At 43.1% G+C, this 22,048-nt stretch overlaps 2 protein-coding genes across 5 annotated transcripts in view; both read right to left on the reverse strand.

The window, feature by feature from the left end:
* The window catches only part of EPHA1 (EPH receptor A1), a 33,748-nt gene extending 25,965 nt beyond the window's left edge, over positions 1-7,783 (reverse strand). For 2 of the 4 annotated variants that reach the window (XM_088068979.1, XM_088068977.1), the window contains exons 1-2: positions 7,735-7,783; positions 4,171-4,238 (exon numbers count right to left, since the gene is read on the reverse strand). Coding sequence is in view for 1 of the 4 variants with exons in the window: in XM_005523812.3 (XP_005523869.1) it covers positions 4,171-4,238; positions 7,397-7,463 (135 nt within the window). In the remaining 3 variants the exon portion in view is untranslated. Of the gene's footprint in view, positions 1-4,170; positions 4,239-7,396; positions 7,612-7,734 lie in introns of those variants that run through there. The other 2 variants (XM_005523812.3, XM_088068978.1) reach the window with 2 other exon arrangements.
* Positions 7,784-17,948: 10,165 nt separating this feature from the next.
* Positions 17,949-18,959, reverse strand: LOC102111390 (olfactory receptor 10AC1). Its single transcript, XM_005524006.1, has one exon. It carries the CDS (start codon positions 18,957-18,959, stop codon positions 17,949-17,951), a length of 1,011 nt encoding a protein of 336 aa, XP_005524063.1.
* Positions 18,960-22,048: the final 3,089 nt, after the last annotated feature.

The raw sequence follows: 22,048 nt of genomic DNA on the forward strand, positions 1-22,048 counted from the left end.
CTCAGAACTCTTGTTCTGAAGAAGGAAGAATCACATAATTTCCAAAGTTTTCAAGTGTTTTTGGAGCCACAATTGTTGTAGGTAGTGGCTAATCATTGATAGCCTTTAGGATACGTTAGGCCACTGGCATTACATGCCCATCCTTAGTCTTGTTTGAAAGTAGACTTTGGGAAAGCTGAGCAGATCAAGTGCCATGAACACTGGGAAACTGGTAGAAAGCTTGAAATTGCCAACAATGCTTTGAAGTATGTGTGGAAGCAAGCAAGAATATGGAATAGGCAGGAAAATAATTATGTCCTCCTCCTCACTGTGAGTAAAAGACTGAGAACAACAGCAGCCTGGAAAGGAGACTAAGAAAGTCATTTGGAAGCTTTAGTAATGCTATGATCCATGCAGGAATGTAAGTTGGGAAAAATAAGCTCCACAAACCAGCTACCAGCTGAGAACTGAGCCTTGCCAAACTTTTAATATGTAATAAATATGGCACAATTTGGCAGCAATAGAGTTCATGTAATTCCTGAAATAGCGTACATCTGATTTAAAAACGAAGTCACCATGAAAAAGGACCCTTTTACAAGCAAAGACATCTGTAGATCTGGTAAAAGCACATCTCTCAAGAAAATGTAACAGCTAAAAAGGAATAAAGTGTGTTGAATTTACAATTCATTCAACAATATATATAGAGAGAAAATCATATTGAGAAGCCCAGTGTGCAGCATTCTTCAGCACAAACGGCTTGGAACTTAAGTAGTCACATGTGCTCATGGAAGTATGACTGGATTATGCAAATACTATTCACATAGACAAAACCTGGAAATTGTGGATAAAAGGAAAATTTCAAGATAGGCCCACAAGCTGGGAGTAAAATAGTCACAGCATTAAAGACAAATATTGGATTGCTCAGTATTTTGTATTGTAGGCCTACATAAGCTGGTACAGAAAATCCATAGGAATAGTTACTACATAAAATCATGAAAAAAAGATCAAAGCATAGAATGATGAGGACCTTTTGTACCTGGGCTAAAAATTCAAGTTCAGAATTCTAATGAGCAAACAATTCTAAATTATCACACAAACACAAAGATTTAGGCGGGAAAAGACCTTTGATTCTCTACTCCAATCCCCTGCTCAGAATAAGGCTGTCTTCAAAGCCAGGCTGAGGTGGCTTAGGGTCTATTAAAAGCAAAGTGCAAGAGGAAAGCATAATTCCTCATCACAATCTGTTCACAGCTGATGCAATTATATTTGAAAGCAAATTTGTGATTAATAACTTTTTATGCTGTTATTTTACAAGCTGCCAAGAAGTAGTGCCACAGTGATAAGTGGCACTTATTCACAAATTAGTGAATTTGTTCATGATTGGATTTGAGAGGTCCTTTTTGAACAGTTTCAGTGGTATCTAAAACCAGATCAGGTAGCTAGGTTGTTTGTGCAGCATGAGGAGCCGTAAAGAAATTTGAGAACAAGTAAATTCTTTATTTCTGACACCTTAAAAGTGGCAACCATTGGCTCCCTAATATATGTTAAAAGATGGAAATCTACCCCTGGTAATGCAATGCACCTCTCTATGCCCTCCTGGTGTTGCTGTGGCAAAACTTCAAAGCCAAAAAAGAATTATCAAGGAATATGTTAGATGATAGAGGAGGGGGGTGGTGGGTGTTAAGGTAGATGAAAGGAGATTATAGGAACTACAGTCTGCCTCTTTAAAAGCCTAGTTTCCAGTAGTAGCCTTAAGTGAATGAAACCCTTTCTAAATAGCTACTACAAAACAAGCTAGCATAAACTTTTTAACAAAAAAACACCTCTACAGACACTTTACTTAAAGTACAGAGACTTTCACTCAAAGACTACCCTTAAGCTTAAGCAAGATGCTGGCTAATGTGGTGAAGAGGTTCTGAACTACTGAAGTGCTGACCAAAACTGAGTGGTGTCCTCAGGCTGAGCCGGTGTGCTAACGGGAGCATTGTCTACCCTGGATACAGCCACGGTCTGACCATGAAACAGCCACACCTGGCAAGCCACTCCATCCTCTGTCATTGGCTACAAGTGAGGAGAAAACAAAGGTGTAGTTCTGCCTCCACAGATTTAGCCAGCCTCTTCCGGGCCATGCCTCAGGGGCCTTGTCCATATAAAGCATGAAAATTCCCCACAGCAAATTCCTCCTCTGTGTGATAAGGATATTGACACAAATCCAGCTCACTGATGAGAGATCTCCGGCATCTGAGGTTAGGTACAAGTAGCAGCGTTACATGAAGTACACCCTTCAGCTCTGTGTGCAACACGGCTCAGACATTTCCAGCCTGTTACTAATCAACCTAGTCAGATTATTCAGTACTAATCTTGGCTCTTTTTTGTCAAAAAAAGTTCTGAATTCATTTCCGTTCTTTTTTGAACATATTTAATTCTTCATTTTGAAGGAATGGTTTCAGAAACACCTGTTCAAAGTTCTGATTACAAGAGAATCAGCCATTGTTCCCCTTTTTTTGCTTGTGGCAATTTGTCAGACTTCCACCCAACAGTTATTAGGAAATGATGTAATTAGACAAATCTCCTCAAAAGAGTTGCTCATGAAAAGTCAATGAATCTATTCTTCATCCTCTGTTGTTTTATCAGTCATCCATATCCTGATCTGTTAGCTTTGATTTCTCTCAGGCCATGTTCCACATAATTTTCAACAATTCTCAGTTAAAATTATATTTTGAATACACATCTTTTAAAAAGCAAATGTAGCACAAGCAGTATTTGCCAACTCCTCACACTCCTCTGAACTTTCTGTGCAACACTCAAATGTCCTGCAATAAAGGTTTTATTTTCTTTCTATCAGATTTTTTTTAGAACACACTTTTCAGTTGTTTTTTTCAATCTTTTCAAGAGGCAAACTTCATCCTGAGCATGCCTGGAGCCTAGAATTGGGGTAAAATTACCACACAGAGGGTTGATGAGACAACAAAGGGAACAATGGGTAAAACATGATCTACATGTATGTCTCAGTAGGGCACCTGTTTTGAGCAGGGTATAATAATACTAGCAATGATAACCAAAACAGCTTTTCTAATGAAACAGATGCAGTTATGCCAGTAGAGGAGAATCTCACTGCCAGTAGAGGAGAATCTCACTGCCAGTAGAGGAGAATCTCACTGCCTGGCTCTACTTCACCCAGCAAGGCTACCGGGAGGAGGAGGAGGCTGTGGCAGATTTAAACCAGACACGGCGCATTACAGAGGAAAGTTATGGAAATGAGTTAGGAACAGGCTGAACCCAGGTCTACTTTAGAACAGGAGGGGTGAAGATTCTCCACTGGAAAGCTTGGGACTTGCAACAAACACAAGAGCATGGATGAGGAACTGAAACTGTGTATTGATATATGTGCTAGCTACCACAGAGTAGCCCCTAAATTCCTTTTTCTTTGTGCCTTCCTTCCACCACTCCCACAGTACTGCTGCTACAAAGGAAACCACCTTCACTGATGTAGGTCGTGACACCAGAGGGACCAAGGGCTTCATACGAAACAGCTGTACTTGTACAAAAATAGCTGAGAGTTCAGCTGTCTTTGCAGTGGTTTCAGGAGTACATTTTGAAACACTGCCATCAACTCCATTTTACAGTCACAAAATGAAGGGAAATTCCTCTCTCATTGTCAGCTGTGTGGACCAAACACACACGGCTTGGTGTAAAGTCCAAGAATCTTGCAGCCCACCCACAAGGACAGATTGCTGCCCCATGAGTTAAGAGTTATTTCTTCAGTCAGCTGCTGAATTAAAAAAACCTATAATGTGTTTCTAATTTCTTGAGAGATTCTGAGACAGAAATACTTTTGCTCTGTCTATTTTCCTGGGGAAAAAAGAAGATATGACATTTATGTGCAGCATGACAGAACAAAAAACTGGGTGATTAATCGATTTCTTTCATTGTTCTTCATTGCTTTATTACTTCATGGAAACAATATATTTCAAGTATGTACTGGAAGTCAATAAGCATCAGTCCTTATAAAGCTGGCTAGGGGTGAGGCTGCACAGGTGACGGGAAACTTAGAAAGCCTAGAGTGCCCAGGAGGGGGTAGAGCCTCAGAAGCTCAGTTTCCAGAGGTAGGGTGAAATTTCACCATGGATTAATATTTTCCCATCATTTAGTACTGCCAGTGGCTCCCCTTCCTTGAATGTGGGTACTCACCCCTACTTCCGGAGGGTCTGGAAGCCAGCCCAGTTCACCCTGTGCAGTGCTTGTGTCAAGTAGATTCACTGAAAACCAGAAGAAAGGGAAAAAATGAATCGGTGACCATGACCCAACCTATATGGCCCACGATATGGCCCACGGTATGATTTCATCTTTGTTTTGTCAAAGAAGGTAAAGCCTGCATTTCCTCTCTCGACCCCCCCATCCTTTGTAACTTTTCGAGTTCAAAAAGCACGACTAGAGGAAGGACAGAAAGATACAAGACAGGGCAGCTAGTCAGGAGTTAAAAGTTTTTACTAATATATGAGACCCCCCTCCCGCACACATCCAAAAAATACAACCCTGACAAATTTTATCATTTCCTAAAACTGTCCCAAAAGGAAGAAGGAGGCTGAAGCCTATTCAAATGGGAACCCGGCATTAGCAGTTGAACACATCTTTCCTGGAAATAGGAAGGCAGCAAACTAAATGGCTGAAGAGGAAGGCAATCAAATAAATTACCAACACAAAAGATCAATCAGTGTCACCTGGAGGGACTATTCAGTACTTGAAACACAGTGGGAAAGTACAGAGGCAGTGTGAAGTTGCAGAAGGGACTTTCTATTGTCACAGTACCCAAAAGCCAGGAGATGCATCACTTGTGCAAACTGATGAGCCCCCTACTTCTAACTCAGACTGTCCACGATGGCCTAGAAATCGTTTAACCCTCTCCCAGCCTTCCGACTTTTTTGTCTGGGACATCAAGAGAGCCATGGCTCTGGCCATAGCATGGCCACCTCCTGTGGAATTGCACGGCTGCTTTAAACCTTACTGCTGGAGTCGTGTGACAAAGGAGAAAATCATTGGTATGCTCATTTTTAGCCCTCAAAGGAATTTGAAAATGCAGTCACGGTTTGGCCTAAAGTCTTGATCTGAAGACACGTTAAAAATGTGTCACTTTGTAGGCAAACATTGAGAAAGCAGAGGAGTTGGAATAAGACACACTGTGGGATGTGCAGCTTCGTGCCTGCCTTTGGGTCTGCTGGTGCTGCCAGAGCAGACTACTGGTTTCTGTGCTCCTATTGAAATCCCAGCTTAGGAGCATAGGAAACCGGAAAAATTCTTTGGATTCCCTTTTAGATTCCTGTGGGTGTATTCAGAGGGGTCGTTTCTAAATATCTCAGAAAATAATTTGGGGGTGAAAGGTAGGAGTGGGGAGATTTTTAAATGCCATTTAAATAACCAGGTTTCCTCCCCCTCATCTGACTGTCTTACAAATACTCCTTGCCAAGTATAAGTAATAGTGTAAAGTGCAGATCAGCAAGAGTCCTGTGGAATGAGGAAGCAGGCTGTGGGCCCAGAGTCAGAGATAAGAGGGATTGCGCTGCTGTTCTCACCTCTGAAACACCCTTTCAGGATTGGGAGAATGGAAAAGCAGGAATCCAGGTTTTGCAAGTTCGAAGTGTTCACAATATGGTCATATGGCAAAACCTTCCTAGCCACAGACTCCCTTGTCCAGACAAGGCTCCTCATTCACTTCCCCTCTACTCTCAATCCCTTTATTTGAGATAATATTCTTTTGTGGTTAGCTCCAAAAACTCTGAGGGTGAGGTAGCCTGCCCTGCCAGAACCATCACCCAGATAACATCACTGCCGTCCCATCCTCTTCAGGACTGAAGCAGCAATGTGGAAGTGAGAGGGGCTGCATGGCAAGCTCTAGCAGAGCAAGGGAAAAGGACCTTGGAAGTGGCCAGGACAGGACCCTGGCAGAGCCCCTGTGCCATGCTCTGCACTGTCAGCAATGACAGCTCCTTCAGCTGCTGAGTGCCCACTGGAGGGACGGAGTCCATTGCCAAGAAGTACTTCTCGAAGTGAATCCCACAACAGGGATTCTCCACGGAAAGGATGGTTGAGTCAGTGAGACTACAGAAGCAGAGTACTCAGTACTCAGGGACTACAAGCTCTCTGGTCCACGGCTTTGCTGCTAGGAATCTCACGTGGCTGTCCAGCCACGGAGGTGGGGTGTCCATGAAAAAGAAGAAAGGCTTCAGATAAGAGAGGACGCCCGGGAAAATGAGCTGTTTCCCTGACAGACAAGTTAAGGAAGAGTGGCTCACAGACACAGCCCAAATGAGATGGCTGAGATAGGGCAGAAGCTGGCAGACAGGTCCCTGACTGTTACTGCCAGCTACTGGTCACACGCTTCTGGAAACCGAAGCCTGCGTGGTGCCACCCGGTATTGTCACCCAGGCTGGCCTTCTCCACAGTGTCTGCCGGCTGCATCCACCACGTAGCTGGATCCTGAACAGAAATGTGCTTGTCCAGGACGCTTTAAAAGATCACATAGCACTCACAGAATCAGAGCTGAGCCCATGGCTGAACTGCCAGTAATGACAAAATCCCCTCAGTCGAGAGCCTGGAGAAGCGAAGGACTGTCCTTAGGATGGAAAAACCCCATCACCTCTTGCTGTACAAAACAGAAGTCCCTGGCAGGAACTGACTGCAGAAGGAGGTAGGAAACAGAGCACAGATTTATTCAAATTCCTTTGAGGGCTAAAAATGAGCATACCAATGATTTTCTCCTTTGTCACTTCCCTCACCTCTCTATTAAAAGTTAGCATTCTCCCATGTTTCATAACCACTGTGCAACTACAAGATGGAAGGGAAAATATCACTACATCTAATAAAAGGGAGTAAGTGGTACAGGGAAGGGAAACATGGAAGCCTAAAGAGGTGGAAGAGGAAATTTTAAAGCCCAGCTCCAGGAGTAGGGTAGGTAAAAGACTCCGATAAATGACTGTCCGCTCGCTCACAAGGGTTAACTCCTAAGAGGGCTTCCTGAGGAAACTGCGGGGGTGTTGCCAGAGGAGGGGAGAAACTTTCTGAGTTTGTGTTTAAACTTGTTATCTGCAAGGCCCGTGTTTGAGGGAAACGGGGGCAGAATTCTCTCGGATCACTGGATATGCCGAGGCATTTGTGCTTCAACTAGGAGAAGGAGACGGAGGGGAAGAACATACCTGGGCTCGTTCACTGCGCCGCCGAGATTCGGATGGGATTGGCCAGGCCGTGGTCCCCCCACACCCGGCTGTCCTGCCCTGACACCCCAGTCCCTGTGAGGTGTCCCTGGAGCCCCAGGCGCGTGGGCAGGTCCCGTTCCCTGTCCCTTGGTTAGCGAGGTCGCTCTCCCTGCGCGCCCCAGCCCAGCCCTCCAGGCAGAGGGACCGGCGGCGGGTCCCACGCTTACCTTCCTTGCCGTGCGCCTCGGGAGGAAGGAGAGCCCAGAGGAGAAGGAGCCCGAGGGAGAGCTCCATCCCGCCGCTGCAGGTGCTCAGCCCCAGGCTGGCCGGAGAGGGGGCCCGGCTCGCAGCCCCCGCCGGCTCCGGCCTCCGTGCCCGGGCTGCTGCGGGCAGCGCATGGGCCTCTCCCGCAGCCTCCCGAGCGCGGCGCGCACGTTGCACAAGCGCCCGCCTGGCCCACGGTGGTGATGAAAGATCAAGGCGAGTGGGTGGAGAAGCCTTACTGCCTTTACCTGTTCTAAGGGGCTGGTCACAGACTTCCCATCTGGCAGGCAAATAAACCCACCTTAAAGGCAGCCACCTCTTTCCTGGGAGCCTCCCAGCCTCCACCTTTGCTCCACTCCCGTAAGAGGCTCCCGATTGCCACCTCCTGGGCAGCCCTCGCCATCCTTCCCGGTCCCGCCGGCCCGGGCAATGGCTTTCAACTGAAATTTTAGGAAGAAATTCTTCAGGGTGGTGAAACACTGGAAGAGGTTGCCCAGGGAGGTTGTGGTTATTCCATCCCTGGAAGTGTTCAAGGCCAGGTTGGATGGAGCCGTGGAGCAGTCTGATCAAGTGGAAGGTCTAGTTCCAACCCCCATGGCAGGGCAGTTGGAAATAGATGATCTTCCAGGTCTCTTCCAAGCCAAACCGTTCTGTGGTTCTGTGAGCTATGCTAATGGGGCTAAAACCACTGAGCCATCCTCACATATGTTTAGGAAACCCATCTGTACACAGGGACAGTGGCCCATTTCATTCTCAAGTATGTCTCAGATCGACAGGGATACCACTTTGTCTGGCAGAATTACTGTTTTTCATTTAGAAAGGTCCTCAGCACTGATGGACAGTGCCTGCTTTTCAGCAAAAAATAAATCATGGGAGAGGAAGCAAGCTAGAAGGATTCTTTCTCTGGGTAGGAAGACTTCATGTGACTTTCAGTTCTCTTCCTGAAGGACGTAAATATGAAAGAACTTGCCTTTGTTCTGTCTCTTCTGGCATCCATCAAGGATGTTACTCCCACCCATACACATCTATTATACCCCTCCCCGTAAAATACAGATGGTATTATTACACTTACATTTGCTGTACGGCTGCATTCCTCCTGCTCTCTTCCTCCCCCTCCTCCTCCCCAAGGAAGGCTAAAGAAAGGACCATGTCAGGTTGCACGGAGAGGCTGGGGGATCTCCACCCTTGGAGATGTTCCAGATTTGCCAGGACACAGCCATGAAGAACACAGCCACCTCTGGAATCAGCCCTGCTCTGAGCAGCATTTGGGACTGTGGACTCTCTGAGGGCCCTTGCATCCAATCTTTCAGTGAATTCTGTGATTTTCAAACCATCCATCTTGAGAAAGCAAGATCTATCCCAAGATTTCTGAACATAGGCAAGAAAAATTTCAGAACAAATGGTTACAATACTAAACTTTAAGTTTTATGTAGCACACGAAGTAAAATATAAGTGCAAATAATTTAAATGTAAATGGCATTCAAAGTAGTAGTACCTTAAATTTTTTTACACTTTAATCTTGTCTAAAGTTCTCTTTATCAGTCCAAAGTGCTAAGTCTCAAACTTTTGTGCCTATGTTTCCCCCACATTTGAATGAGTCCCATTGCAGGAGTCATATAAGATTTTTTGGTTTACAACCAATACCTTGAGTTTGTGCCAGGGGGATGTGTTCATTTAGGTCTTCATTTGTACAATTCTGTGCCTTCTTCAATCTGCGATGTAGCAGTGGGGCAGACAGACCCACAGCTACCTTCTCTGTGATGGAATGACATAGGCAAGGCCTACATAGATGTGAAATGGAGAAGAACCATTTGCAACTGGAGAATAAGGCTCTAGGTCAGGCCAGGAGCTCATGTCCTTCCTAAGGCAACAAAAAAAGCCAAAACAACAAACAGTGTTGAGGCCTGACAACTGAGGTTCCTCAGGGCTAACAGAGTTTGCATCTGTAAAATCCCAGAAGTGACAAGTTCTGGAGTGAAGAGCCTTGAGATGTTCTATCTCCATTTTACTGGTGTACAGATGCTCAGAACATTTGATCTAAGGAGTAGACAGGAAGCAATTTACTTTGGCTTACTGGAGAACATGGCCTAAAAAAATATTACTTTATTTTTCTCCCCCTTGTAATGTTGGTAGGTAGGGATCTGCAATTGGGGTTTTCCAGATAATGGTGGTCAGAAATAATATGTATTGCTTTGTGGTTTTTCTGATTGGAGAGCACCTATTGTAGCTCACAATCAGAATTTGTGTCCAATGACAGTGAAACAAAATATGATCTAATGTTACATCAGGATCAGGATCTGAAGAAAATCTATGAACATGTGGGAGCACACAGAAGTAAAAACACCAAATGCCTAGAACTTTGCTGGTATCTCTAAAAGCTCTGCTAGATTGCTTTCCTGTGTGTCCTCTGCACCAAAATGCAGATCCAAAGGGAAGAAGAGGAAATCTACACAGAGGCTGTAGCCAGTAGAGTGAGTACCACACGTGCATTTTTATACAACTCTGCTGAGTATTTAATTGGCAGTGTTATTCTGTTTGTGCATTGCAAGTTTGGATTTTGTCTTTGGAAATTGTTGGGCAAAACTAATTCCCTGACTGTCTAGAAAAAAAACACAAACAAAAACATGAACAGCAAACAACTAAAACAAACAAATCCCAAACAAACAACAAATAAACAAAACTGAAAGAACTTAATTTAAAATATCTTTTTATGTTTTGTTTACAACCATATTCTGTGATTTACGTCTCCACAGCCTCTCACTCTCATGGCTTCTCAGGGAGCATCCTGTCTCTGGCATGCATTTTGGTGTTACGAAGTTAACTGTGTCTTTTCAGCTCACTCTTAGCAGGTCTTTGGGCTGAATCTCATCCTATCTTTTTTGTCCCTCTGAGTATTTCTGAATTGCAGGGCAGATTTTTTCCTTCCATTTCCCAGTATCCTGTTTTCAGTATCGCTGTGATTATGTATCCAGCTGGAAAATATCACCACACAACACACCTGGGCTTTCCTCCTACAGCTATGTGGGCTTGTGGTGAGGGAAGTGAGGAGGAAGGCTGTGCACCAGGTCTTGTTTTAATGTGCTGTTGGGAAAGTCAAAGGGCACTCCCAAGGCTGAGTTGGGACGTGCTTCTTTTGAACTGCAGTTCAGACAGAACTGTCTCATATGATTCTTACAAATTGTTTACTGTGTTTGCTGCTCCTCATATTTTAAAATGAGTTTCACCATTGTGCTGTTAAATGTCCTTACAGATGATAAATGAAACAGAACCTAGAAATAATCTCTGGAGCTTCTCATTTGATATTACTTCTCAAATTATCAAAGCATCCTTTTGGTACTCATAACTGGAATCTGTGCATCCTGAACTGGCTTTCAGTAAGGTGTCATAGTAACATAGATGTATACATCTTCCAGGGGCCTCAAACTCATTTTGCAACAAGCCCACTTCAGTCTAAAGGAGAAACTTGCTCTTATTCTGTGGTTTCTGATTCACTCCTTTTATCCACATCTCTACAACTCTGAGAATAATCTATGACAGCTCTGTAGAGCATAAGATATGCTCTGTTTCAATGTCTCATTCCCTGTAGAGAACTTATGCTTTCTGTCCCTTATTCTCACCTGCATGACCACAGTTAAATATTCTAGCATTTTCATTTTTATCTTAGAAGGTTTTCTGGCTCTACTCCACCAGCAATTATCTCAGGATATTTCAAACCACTGACTTCAGACTGTTTTTCTGCAGAAAATAGACTCCTACCATTTAGTTGTTAAGCTGTTTAATTAGCTTTGTATACGGACATTTTTCATTCAGAAACTCAGATTTTATTTTAAATAGATATTTTAAACTCCTATGAAGGAGCACAGGTAGCTCCTCTGGATCACAAAACAGCCACCCCTATGTTAGAGACATGAGGACCTGACTGCACAAGTAGTCAAGCTGGTTATCTTTCTCCCTTGAGAAGAATAACAAGGGCAAGGGAATGAATGAAGCTGATAGAGACAAGGCGTAGATCTTAGTTTTCGTACACAGAAGGAGCAGGGGCCACTCCCTTATTCTTCCTCACATATGTAGAGATAAACACCCTTGGAGATGTACAAGCTTTGCTTGAAAGGGCCTGAGCAACCTGACACAGTTTTGCAGTGAGCAGGTATTTGGGCTAAAGACCTCCAGTCATCCCTCCCCACATTAACCTTTTGCTCATTCAGGTCATCATTGGTAGATGAGTAATCACATCTTCTTCCACCAGGAATGTAGACAGTTCCTTACCTGTCAAAACTGGGGAGTAGCTCCCCAAATAAATCTTCCACCTAACAGAGATGTCATACAGTACATGGACTAGAAGAAGTCCGGTACTCCTGAATGAAACTCCACTTACTTGATCATCAGCAATGCACTAATAGGTGTTTCTCTACCTACTGGTGCCCTGGCTGGACACCTGATCAGACAGAGAAGCATGTTTGCACTGCTGCCTGAACTGCAGGCTTGCTGGCTTTTGTCTCTGGATAAGCTTATCCTGCCACGGTCTGCCATGCTCTTATTTGGCTTTCAAAACAGGACTGAGTTAAATTATTACACCATCCTGCAAATGAGGGGGAGGACCTTGCTTTTCCGGAGAAATGACCCGAGATAATTCTCTGGCTGCATTCTCCCAGCCCTGCTCCCCCTCGCGCTCCAGTGGCTGCGGAGCCCCAGAGGTCCCGGCTGCCTCCAGGAGAGCAGCCAAACAGGGCTTCACTTGTGCTGAGGTGTGACATTTTGTATGGACAAGAGGAAAGCAATGAAAACCAAGTCATAATAGAATCTGATTAATTCTCCTAATCATAAAACTTCCATAAGTGGTACAAATCTGGGTCACAAGAGTTAGGTACTTTCTATTACAGTATTGCAGCACATTATATACTTAGAAATCCAAAAAGCACAGTTCTACACTTAACACTTCTCTTTGAGAGCACATTCTCTCTGGGCACATCTAAAGATATTTATTTATCTTGGTGACATTCAGATTTCACTAGAGGAGTCAATTTCTCTTTGAGCATTACTAACACAACAGTATGTGTGATAAACATGAAATCTGACCCAGATAAATTTGATTTCTAGTAGAGATGCTGATGACTTATCCCACTACATTATAAAAAAGTAAGATTATAATATTTTTAGCAGTTGAATCAAAGCTCAAAATATAGCAATAGTAACCTCTGCATGGCAAACACATACCTCTCTGTAATTTGTCGTTTGGTCATATTTTCTAGCCGTTCTTTACCACTCTTGGATTAATTATGTTCAGGCATCTAACTGACAGTAATAAAGCTTTACTAAAATGCAATAAAAAACCATACCACTAGTCACTTAGATAGTGTGATTTTAAATTTATTTTTTCTATTCTTACAGGTGAATTAAGTGTTAATCAATCTTTTATTTTCCAGGGGTTTACAACAGGTATTTTAAATCTTTTATGTTTGTTTCTAATCTGTTTTTTCAAGATATTTTTATGGTCCTCTTCTTAACAAATTACAGTTGCCTCCACAATCTAAACACAAGAAGCTTGCCCATATTTGTTGCTGTTGTAGCTTGATCCTGATGTTGAAGAGTTGTCCAGTGCAGAATTGAAATAGCTTCCACTGGTCACTGTGTTAGAAAGCAGCATTCTCCCTGAGAGGTTTCAAGGTGGACATCAGCAGAAGGTTTTTGAAACAGACACCTTGCAGGTGGAAGGAGGGCATTGAACGTGTTAACATCTTCCCAACTCACTGCCAACTCTATTCCCTGTTCAGCCTCCCACTTGATTTTTTGAAACTTGAACTCTTTAATTAAATCAAAACATGAAAACTAAAATGAATGCTGAGAGCAACTGTACACCAAAACCACAATGAAACACAACCCAGATTTTAGGAGACCTGATTTTCAGTAGTGACTAGGCTAGAGGCCATACGCTGCTGAGCCATCAGGTCTTCCCTCAACTTTACATGCCAATTTGTAGAACCAGACGGTCTTACATCTTTACATACCAATTTGTAAAACCAGACTGTCTCATATTCTTGCACTTATGCAGATGAAGCCAAGGGTACACAATGAGTGGGTATCGACCTTCCCTGTCTCACTTTTTCCTGGACTTGCTTGGAAGTCAACTGAGAACAATAGGATCTTTAGAGCCAAGAGCTTTAGGTTAGGGATACAGTGCTGGAATTATTAATAACACCTTCAGTTGGCTTTTTGATGTGGAGGTGCTTGTAGGGCAAGGTGAAACTAATTCTGAAACCAACCAGCTGGCAGGAGCTTCACCTCATTCTTCAGCTCCACTTTGGTCTCCTGATTAGTTTTTGTCCTATGTTCCCGGTTGCTTCCTGAAACAATCCATTAAAGGAAACTTAAAGCCTGTTTAACAACTGAGTTGATAAATAAAAAGCTTGTAGAAATGTTTCATTCTGTGGATAAATGGAAGATTATTTAAGTATATTTCTTTCCTATTAGCTTGTTTATGGGGTTGTGGACTGGATCTGTTTTATATAAAATAGGAACCTATCAGATTTTATATGCTGAATGCATAATTTCATATAATAGTAAAAAACAATCACAGGAAGTACTCATCTCTCTTCTTTTGTAAGTCTTCTATCTATAAAAATCTGCAAGAGAAACTCCTATAGCATTCTAGCCTTTATAACAGTGAAGTATGTAAATAGTAAAGCACAGTAAATATTGCTCCTTTGGCATGTTCATAATAAACATCAGAAACAGACACCTTTCCTCAATAAAGAAAATCTTTGACAACTCTTCACCCTCATGATATTAACATCTATTTTCTAGGTTTACAACTAAGCCCACATCCATTTCATTTTACAACTCTATTGTTATAAATAGCTATATTAATATCACCTTTCTGCTTCAGATCAAAGGAAAAGAAATATCTATTTGGGTAAATATAAGATTATTTGCAGGTTTCTAAGCTTTTAAGGAATGTGAAAGAAAGGAAGGCTGGTGGACTCACTTTCCATGTAAGCTGAAACAGACAGGATGTGATAACATGACTTTGTCAAGGGCGGATAAATACACTGAAATCTCTTTCATGCTCTTAAAACTGGACTTTTGCCAATTTATTCCACTTTCGTTACCCGTAATAGAAACAAATCCCCTAAATAAACTTTTTGTATTTATACTCCTAGGAAAATAAGGATTTTAATTTAATGCAAGTGCATTTAATTCTTTTAGGAGATTGATTATTTATAGGAACAACTTTTAGGAAATGTCTTACCCTGGATTGCCAGCAAAACATAATCGTGTGGAGAAAAAAAAAATTAAAACAAAGCATTTTTCACTGGTTTCTCAAGGAACCACCTTGAAATATCTCCTTGGAACCTCTTTCAGTGGCATGTACCATGCAAGGCACTGGACCTTGAGTACCCTGAATGCTGCCCAAAGTGTGTCATCATCCTCGAAACTCTCTTCATTTTTGAGAACGTGGACAGCACTGATGTGATCTTACAGGTTGAACTCTTACAGGCTGGGCTCTGGTGCTCCACCATTGATAAGATCTGTATTCTCACACAGTGCTTGCTCAGGGCAGCCTTTACGAAATTAATTGCAAAGGTGAATACTATGTTTTTATGGCTGTGTAAACCATGAAGTGATTCTTAGTGATGTCCTAATTGGTTTCACTGGAAAACTTCATGACATCTATGTTTGCCAGATCTCAGGTCTCTGCAACTTTGGGAATGCAAGCATTCTTCTTCCAAGAAAGGACAAGACTATTTGTGAAATGCAGGTACCCAGCAGTACTCATTCACTGGGGAGTCTTGAATCCCTACCCAACCCAAAAAATTACAACACCCATGGAAAGATCTTTTCCATATCCATCTTTGGTTGGAGGTGGAATGTGCACTTGTCAAAATCTGCACTGCCTGACTGGATCCTGCTGTTCCCTATGAATTTCTGAAAAGAACTTAGAAATTACCTTTTTAAAATTATTATTCTGTGCTCATGCTTACATCAGAGGTGGTGCTGCCTTGCTTCATTTGAGCACTCTCCAGCTCTTAGCACACAGTGTGCTGAGTCAACAGGACTGAAACAGCCACTTGAGTGGAAAAGGGACCTCAGGCAGGTCCAGTCAATTAAAAGATAACATTTTAGAAAGGGAGTGGGTCTGATATCTCTTATACATTGCTGCTGTGCTTACCTCATAAGCTACCCCTCTCCTCACTCTTATCCCTGAGTCCTCTCTACAGATGTATACAGTGCTCAAGACAGCTGGCATGGGGTGGGGGGAAAGGGTGCTGTGGATGGGTGTGGGTATACTGAGGGGGCTAGTCTCGGACTAGTGGGTGTGGGAATAGTCTTGGGCTCTGGGATATCTCCTCACTCTGTTCATCTGCAAGGACATTGGGACACTGAGGAAGTGTCATCTCAGAAAGCCTGCGCTGCTTGTTATGCTTCCCACACATATCTCAGAATCAAAGAGCTGGGAGTCTAACCTGTTTCAGTCAGGTCACCCCTTCCAAAGGGTACACACACATCTGTATCCTTGTAGTGAGGAGAGGTCTGCCCAGGTGCCTCCGTTCCACAGCGGTTCACGAGGAGTGTCCTGGCTCAGGGACAGCCCTGCTATCTTCCCACAGCTGGCAGCAGGTAACTGTTATCCCTCTGCTATCCCATGCCCACAGCTGCCAGAAATATGTGAGGGCCTCTACCAAGGCTTTGAACAGAATCATAAACCTCAGTGTCTTTCTGTCCTTCACTTTTATTGCCAGGCATTTGGACATATCAATACCTCCTAGAAGGCAGGTTAGAAATCTCTGATGCAAAGTCCTGCTAATCTCAGGAAGGACCTCTGGCTGTCTCAAATCCAGCCAACTGCTTGCAGCAGGATTAACTTCAAAGCTTGATTTGACTTGACAGGATTTGGAATTGATGCTTCCTATTTTTCCTGTGCTCATTACAGTTAATAGTATTTGATTCAAAGTACTTGTCTATGTAATTCTGAAGTACTTCTCTATTAGTACGTAGTGTTCTTTCATTGAGACCCTCCCCTTCTCACTTTTGGAAGAGCTGGCAGGTGATTAAAATGTTCACTGCAGCTTTGATAATTTTAAATAATGCAGCTAAATGTTTGCCCACAGAGTAATTAGGTATTCATTGACATGAGAGCCAATATTCTGTGTTAATGTTTTAGGCAGGCTAGACTGTGAACTTGAAGACAGCTTTTAATGTCAGTTTTAAATTCCACATTTCTCTTTTGTCAGAAGTCTCCAAGTTAACTTCCTTAGGTACAGTGCCAATTTCTTACATTTGTCAAATCCACTTACCATAATTTTTAATGATTGTAGCCCAGAGAAAGCAAATACCACTCTGCTCTCTTGATCTGCCCAAAGAGAGAACTGAGGGCAGCTGGGATGCTGAATTTCCTTTGGATTAGACAGAGGAGCAGAATTAAACATTTTAATTTTTTCTCAACTATTTTCTACGTAAGAGGTGGGTTCTGAATCATAGGGTCTCTATGACCTTTAAAGAGACATGGGGGAGGGAAGTACTTTCCCCTCCTCTTCGTGGCCAAAATTGATCTTCCCTAATTTGTCTGAATCACCCTGTTCCTCCTACACATAGGAAACTCATAAAATAACACTGCTTTGCACCTTTCAGACTCTTATGTCTGCTGCAGTCCAGCCTGTGCTGTAACTCTCGCTGGTTTTGCTGAAGAAATTGCAGTAACTGTGGCAGCAATATTATTACTTTTACAATTATAGATCTCAACACTCCCCAGGCATTCATATTTATATGATGCAGTCTTTCCTGGTAAAAGTCACATGATAAGACAAGTATCTTAGCCTCTGTGTTGCCATAGGAACAATCCAAACCTAAAGCATCTCCCTGTAAAAGGAAATATGTTTTGCTTTCTGTAAAATAGGCATAGGAAAGTCATACTCTTGTTAGACTAATGGCATTTTAGCTTTCAGTATCTAGAATAATTCGAGGTTAGATGAGTTTACACTAACAATCTTTCCATTTGTCATGAGGTGCCAGAGTGCAGCCTTCTGCTAGATTTGGAGAAAACCACAGCCATTTTTCCCTTCATTCTAGCCATGAAGTTTCTTCTTCTAGCCTTCCTTTAAGCCCCTACAGATTTATTGTGCTGCTAAACTTACCAGTCTAAAATTTGTATTGACTACCCAATTTCTACTGTCATCTTGACAGAAAAATAATGAAACCAATATTTTAATATTGGTTTATTAGCTTTAAAAAAAATTTGTGTTGATCTTCTGATTGTGCTGGGATGACTATGAATGTAAGCCTGAATATGTATGTGATCAGAGAAGCGAGACCAGTGATTGATCAAAGCTCTGGATCCTCACAACTCACTAAAGCATTTCCCTTTAGATCAAGTGTTATGTTGGGGATTTTTTCGAGCAGAGATATCTTCTTCTCACAAATGTAGTGATACATGATGAATTCTGCCTGGATATTTGCCTTAGCAAAGTCTACCGTGATCTGGTTATGGGGCTGTTTTCCAACAAGAATGAGTTTATTCTGCTAAAATTTACCACACAGACACATCACAACTCTGATAGCATCCCAGTTCACCTGAGCTGTTTTCTTCCTCCTCAGCATTTTCCTGAGGATCCCTCTGATTTCCTTGTTCCTCAGGCTATAAATGAGGGGATACATTAAGGGAGTAATGTTGGTGTAGACCAGAGACACCACCTTGTCTCGAGCTGGTGAGTAACTGGACTTGGGACGGATGTAAATGAAGGTGGCGCATCCGTAGTGCAGTAAGGTGATGGCCAGGTGTGAAATGCAGGTGGAAAAGGCCTTACCCCTTCCCACAGGAGAGGTGATGTGTAACAAAGCCACGGCAATGCAAACGTAGGAGGCCAGGATTAGGAGGAAGGGGAGCAGCAGGAGGAGCAGGCAGGCAGCCAGCAGGGGCAGCTCGGGGGTGTAGCTCTGTGTGCAGGCCAGGTGCAGCACGGCTGGCACATCACAGAAGAAGTGGTTGATGCGGCGTGACTGGCAGAAGGGCAGGCGGAACACGGCCACCGTCAAGCCCAGGGCAACAGCAGAGGCTCCCAGGCCGCAGGTGAGAGCCAGCCTGAGGCACAGCTCCTCGCTCATCAGGGCCGCGTAGCGCAGGGGGTGGCAGATGGCCACGAAGCGGTCGTAGGACATCGCCGCCAGCAGAAAGCACTCAGCCCCCCCGAGGGCCACGAAGAAGTGCATCTGTGCAGCACAGCCCAGGAAGGAGATGGTGCTGCCATCCACCACCACCAGGCTGAAGAGCGCCTTGGGGACAACGACTAAAGTGTAGCAGAGCTCGATGGCAGAGAGCTGGCAGAGGAAGAAAAGCATGGGGGGACGTGAGGGCTCCATAACCACCGCCACGAAGATCATCATGTTCCCTGCCAACGTGACCAAATGAACAATGAGAAAGATAAGGAAGAGCAGGACCCGCAGATGGAGAAGCTCAGAGAAGCCGAGCAGGAGGAACTCCATGGTTGCACCAGTGCTCACATTGTCCCTCTCCATGCAGCCTTCACATGGCATCTACAGGAGAGAAACAGAGGGGAAACAGCTGAATTAGATGTCTGGCAATCAATTCCATTTAGGAAATAATATTGCATTATGTAGAACCAGTGTAGTAAAGGTTATTGGGTAGGGAGGAAGGTGATTTCGTCAAAAAAAAAACCCCGAACTCCAAACATGATTTCACTCAGCCACATTCAGCACACTCTCAGACCCATATTCTCCAAGGGTTCTTGTGCCCAATCAATCTCCCTTGGATTCTTTGCCACGGCATTGGTGACAAAGACTGTCAGCTGTTGGGTCTTCATCGCTTCTTCTGAATTGTTCTTAGCTTTGTGACCACTTGCAGGTTTTGAACATTCATTAGGTACCCTTTAGGAATTGACACTGATTAGTCTGACTGAGCTGTCCTGCTTTTGAGAGTCTTCATTGGACTCTCCCTCTTGAACTGAGTGTCCTAAGAAGCTGCAGAGAGAGGTGTTTTGGTCTTGACAACCATCAGCTCCTAGGTCTCACAGAAGCTGCTGCTGCTCCTTGTGCTTCCACTCCCAGTCAGACCTGTTAATTCTCTATTCACAGTCGCCTACATCGGTGTCAGAGATGTACCAGGACAACCAGACAGTGAGCTGAAGGTCCTGTGCTACAGCCTGACTCCAATTAGTGGAAATTTGAGGTGCTCTCTGACTGGCTTTTCCCCTCTTGGCAGTGGATCTGCCATAAGGTTCATAGAGAAAAAGGGTTTCAGTGATTAAACATGAGGATTCCGAAATTAGGGCTGACGTTTTGGCTGCTTACATCTTTATGCCTGCCTCAGCCCTATGGCATCAGAGTTAAAGTAAACAAACTTCCATTCTCAAAACCAAAGATGTCCATGGCAACATAACTACTCTATAACAGTTTTTTAAGGAAAACACAATGCTAGTATCCTGGACTTGAAGACTGAGAACTTGCTTTTCGCCGGAAGAGCAGAAATTTCCTAAGAATGTGAAGTGATACAAAGTCATTTAAGCTGAAAAATCTAGGAAAAATAAGAATGTAGAAAGACATACATTAATTACATTAATTACATATACTGGTCATGGGTGAACAGAGTCCATTGCTCATATGTTCATCAATGAATACAGTATTAACTACAAGAAATAATTCTTACTCTTTCTACTCTTTGCAGTAAAACAGAAATAAGATCAGAGATTCCTTGAAGACTTCTGCTTATATAAAAATCCCGGCAATATTTAAGTGTGGAGCAAACTGGAAAATTAATACGAAATGTCATCAAAGACTAATAGAAGGAATGTTAAATTGGTGGAAAAGCTATTAGTGGAAATGGGGATTTTCCTGAGAATGATGTTTCAAAAAAAATCCAGAAAAAATAAACAATACTATTGAGGAGCTGAATCTGCTTAAAGCCTACAGACCTTTGCCTTTTTTTTTTTTTTTTTCCCCAGGTTTTCCTTGTGATTCAGTATCTCAGCAGCATTCAAAATGTCTGGGAGCTCAGGTAAATATGAAAATATCCACAATTATGTTTCATCAGGTGCAAAACTAGGAATTTAATCTCTCTGCCTCAGAGCATAAGTCAGCAAAATTAATAAGCTAGGAAGAAATTACCATAAACTCTAAGACCAAAAAATAATGTACAGTCAATGAAGACCAAGAAGGAGCTCTGTAGACAACATAGAGAGAGCAGTGATCCTGCAAAAACAAGTTAAAAATACTACTGCTATGCACAGTTTCCAGCAGTTATAAAGCCATGGTTAACTCCTACATCCACAATTTGCTGCTGCAAGACCTCCCCAACAGTAGTTCTAAGCAGTCTGGCTGTAAATCTTTCTTGACACCCTATGCAAGTAGAAGATTTTCACTGAAAACAGGATAAATGGGGTGGAACATGACTGCAGACTGAGTCACTGAGGACCAGCTAGGGCTCTCCTCACTCCAAGTACTGAGACTTTAAGTGGACTCTACTAAACAACAGGGCTAAGAAGTGGGGAAGAAACAGGGGTTTCCCTTCCTTTCTTCTGGAGCTGTTTGCTTCAGTGACAACATACCTTCTGTGTGTTAAAAGATAAGAGACTTCTTCCTCTTGGTGATGTGTGCTGCTCAGTCTGGGCTGAGATTCTGTTTCTTGCCCAGCCTGGGCTCCCTCTGGCTGTGGGTGTCCCTAGAGCAAACGTTTTCTTTCAGCATCTCATATCCATCCTCTCTTCTCTTCTGCAGGACCCAGCTCCTTATACACCATATGGCACAGAAGTCTGTCCTGTTCCCCGCTGCCTCTGCCCTCCCTGCACCAAGGGCAGGCAGATCCATTCCTCCCAAGAAAGGGGGGGTTGCAGGTTTTTTGTAAATCGAGCAATAGGATGTAATTGCATCTTCAGAGGTTGGCAGCACCCTCCTCTCTAGTTCTCTTCACTGAAGCAATTGAAAGTAGCTGATTGTTGAGGGTGCTGCTTTGTACCTGGTATGGCAACATTGTAAGTAACAAAATGCATTGCCTCTCTTCTTAAATAAAAATAAATCTGTGAGTCTTTGAGTAAGTTTAAACCAAACTAACACTTACAGACAAAGCAAAACAGATATAGAAACTTTAAATGCATCTGTGTGTGGAGTTTTCACCAGTTCAGGTGACCCATTACTTTTTACTGGCTCAGATGAAATCAGCAGTCAGCTTTTGATAGGAGTGGGATTATTTGGGCCCAATTTCTTTTTATTGCCATTCCTGGCCACTTACACAGAAATAATTAAAGAGATTTGTAGCCTTACGTGAGTAGAAAAAAATAGGCAAAGTCAAGATTTTTGACAGCTAAAATGGATCTGCTTGGCAGAAACGTGAATATGGTACCTCAGTATTTTTCACAGGACTTGGTTTAGAAGAAATCCTTTCAAAATAACCTTCTATCATATTTTATCTATGTGGCATAGTCATTTTCAAACAAAACTGCTTAATACATTGGTCCAGTCTGGGACTAATTGTGATGGGAAAAGAACCTGGGCTTCCTGTGGACATCAAGAAACAGGAGCCAGGAAGAGGCAACAAAGGTCAAGCCCTTACTGGGCTGCAATAGTAAGATTGTGTCCAGCAGGTGAAGTAAAGTGACTATTCTCCTTTACCT

The sequence above is a fragment of the Pseudopodoces humilis genome, chromosome 2 (assembly GCF_049639895.1).
Source record: "Pseudopodoces humilis isolate 2021_Gansu_Grassland_sample_001 chromosome 2, ASM4963989v1, whole genome shotgun sequence".
Taxonomy (NCBI): Eukaryota; Metazoa; Chordata; class Aves; order Passeriformes; family Paridae; genus Pseudopodoces; species Pseudopodoces humilis.

What these genes read in the sequence shown, in the direction of transcription:
- LOC102111390 (XM_005524006.1), bottom strand. Translation starts at nt 18,959, where the DNA reads ATGCCATGTGAAGGCTGCATGGAGAGGGACAATGTGAGCACTGGTGCA.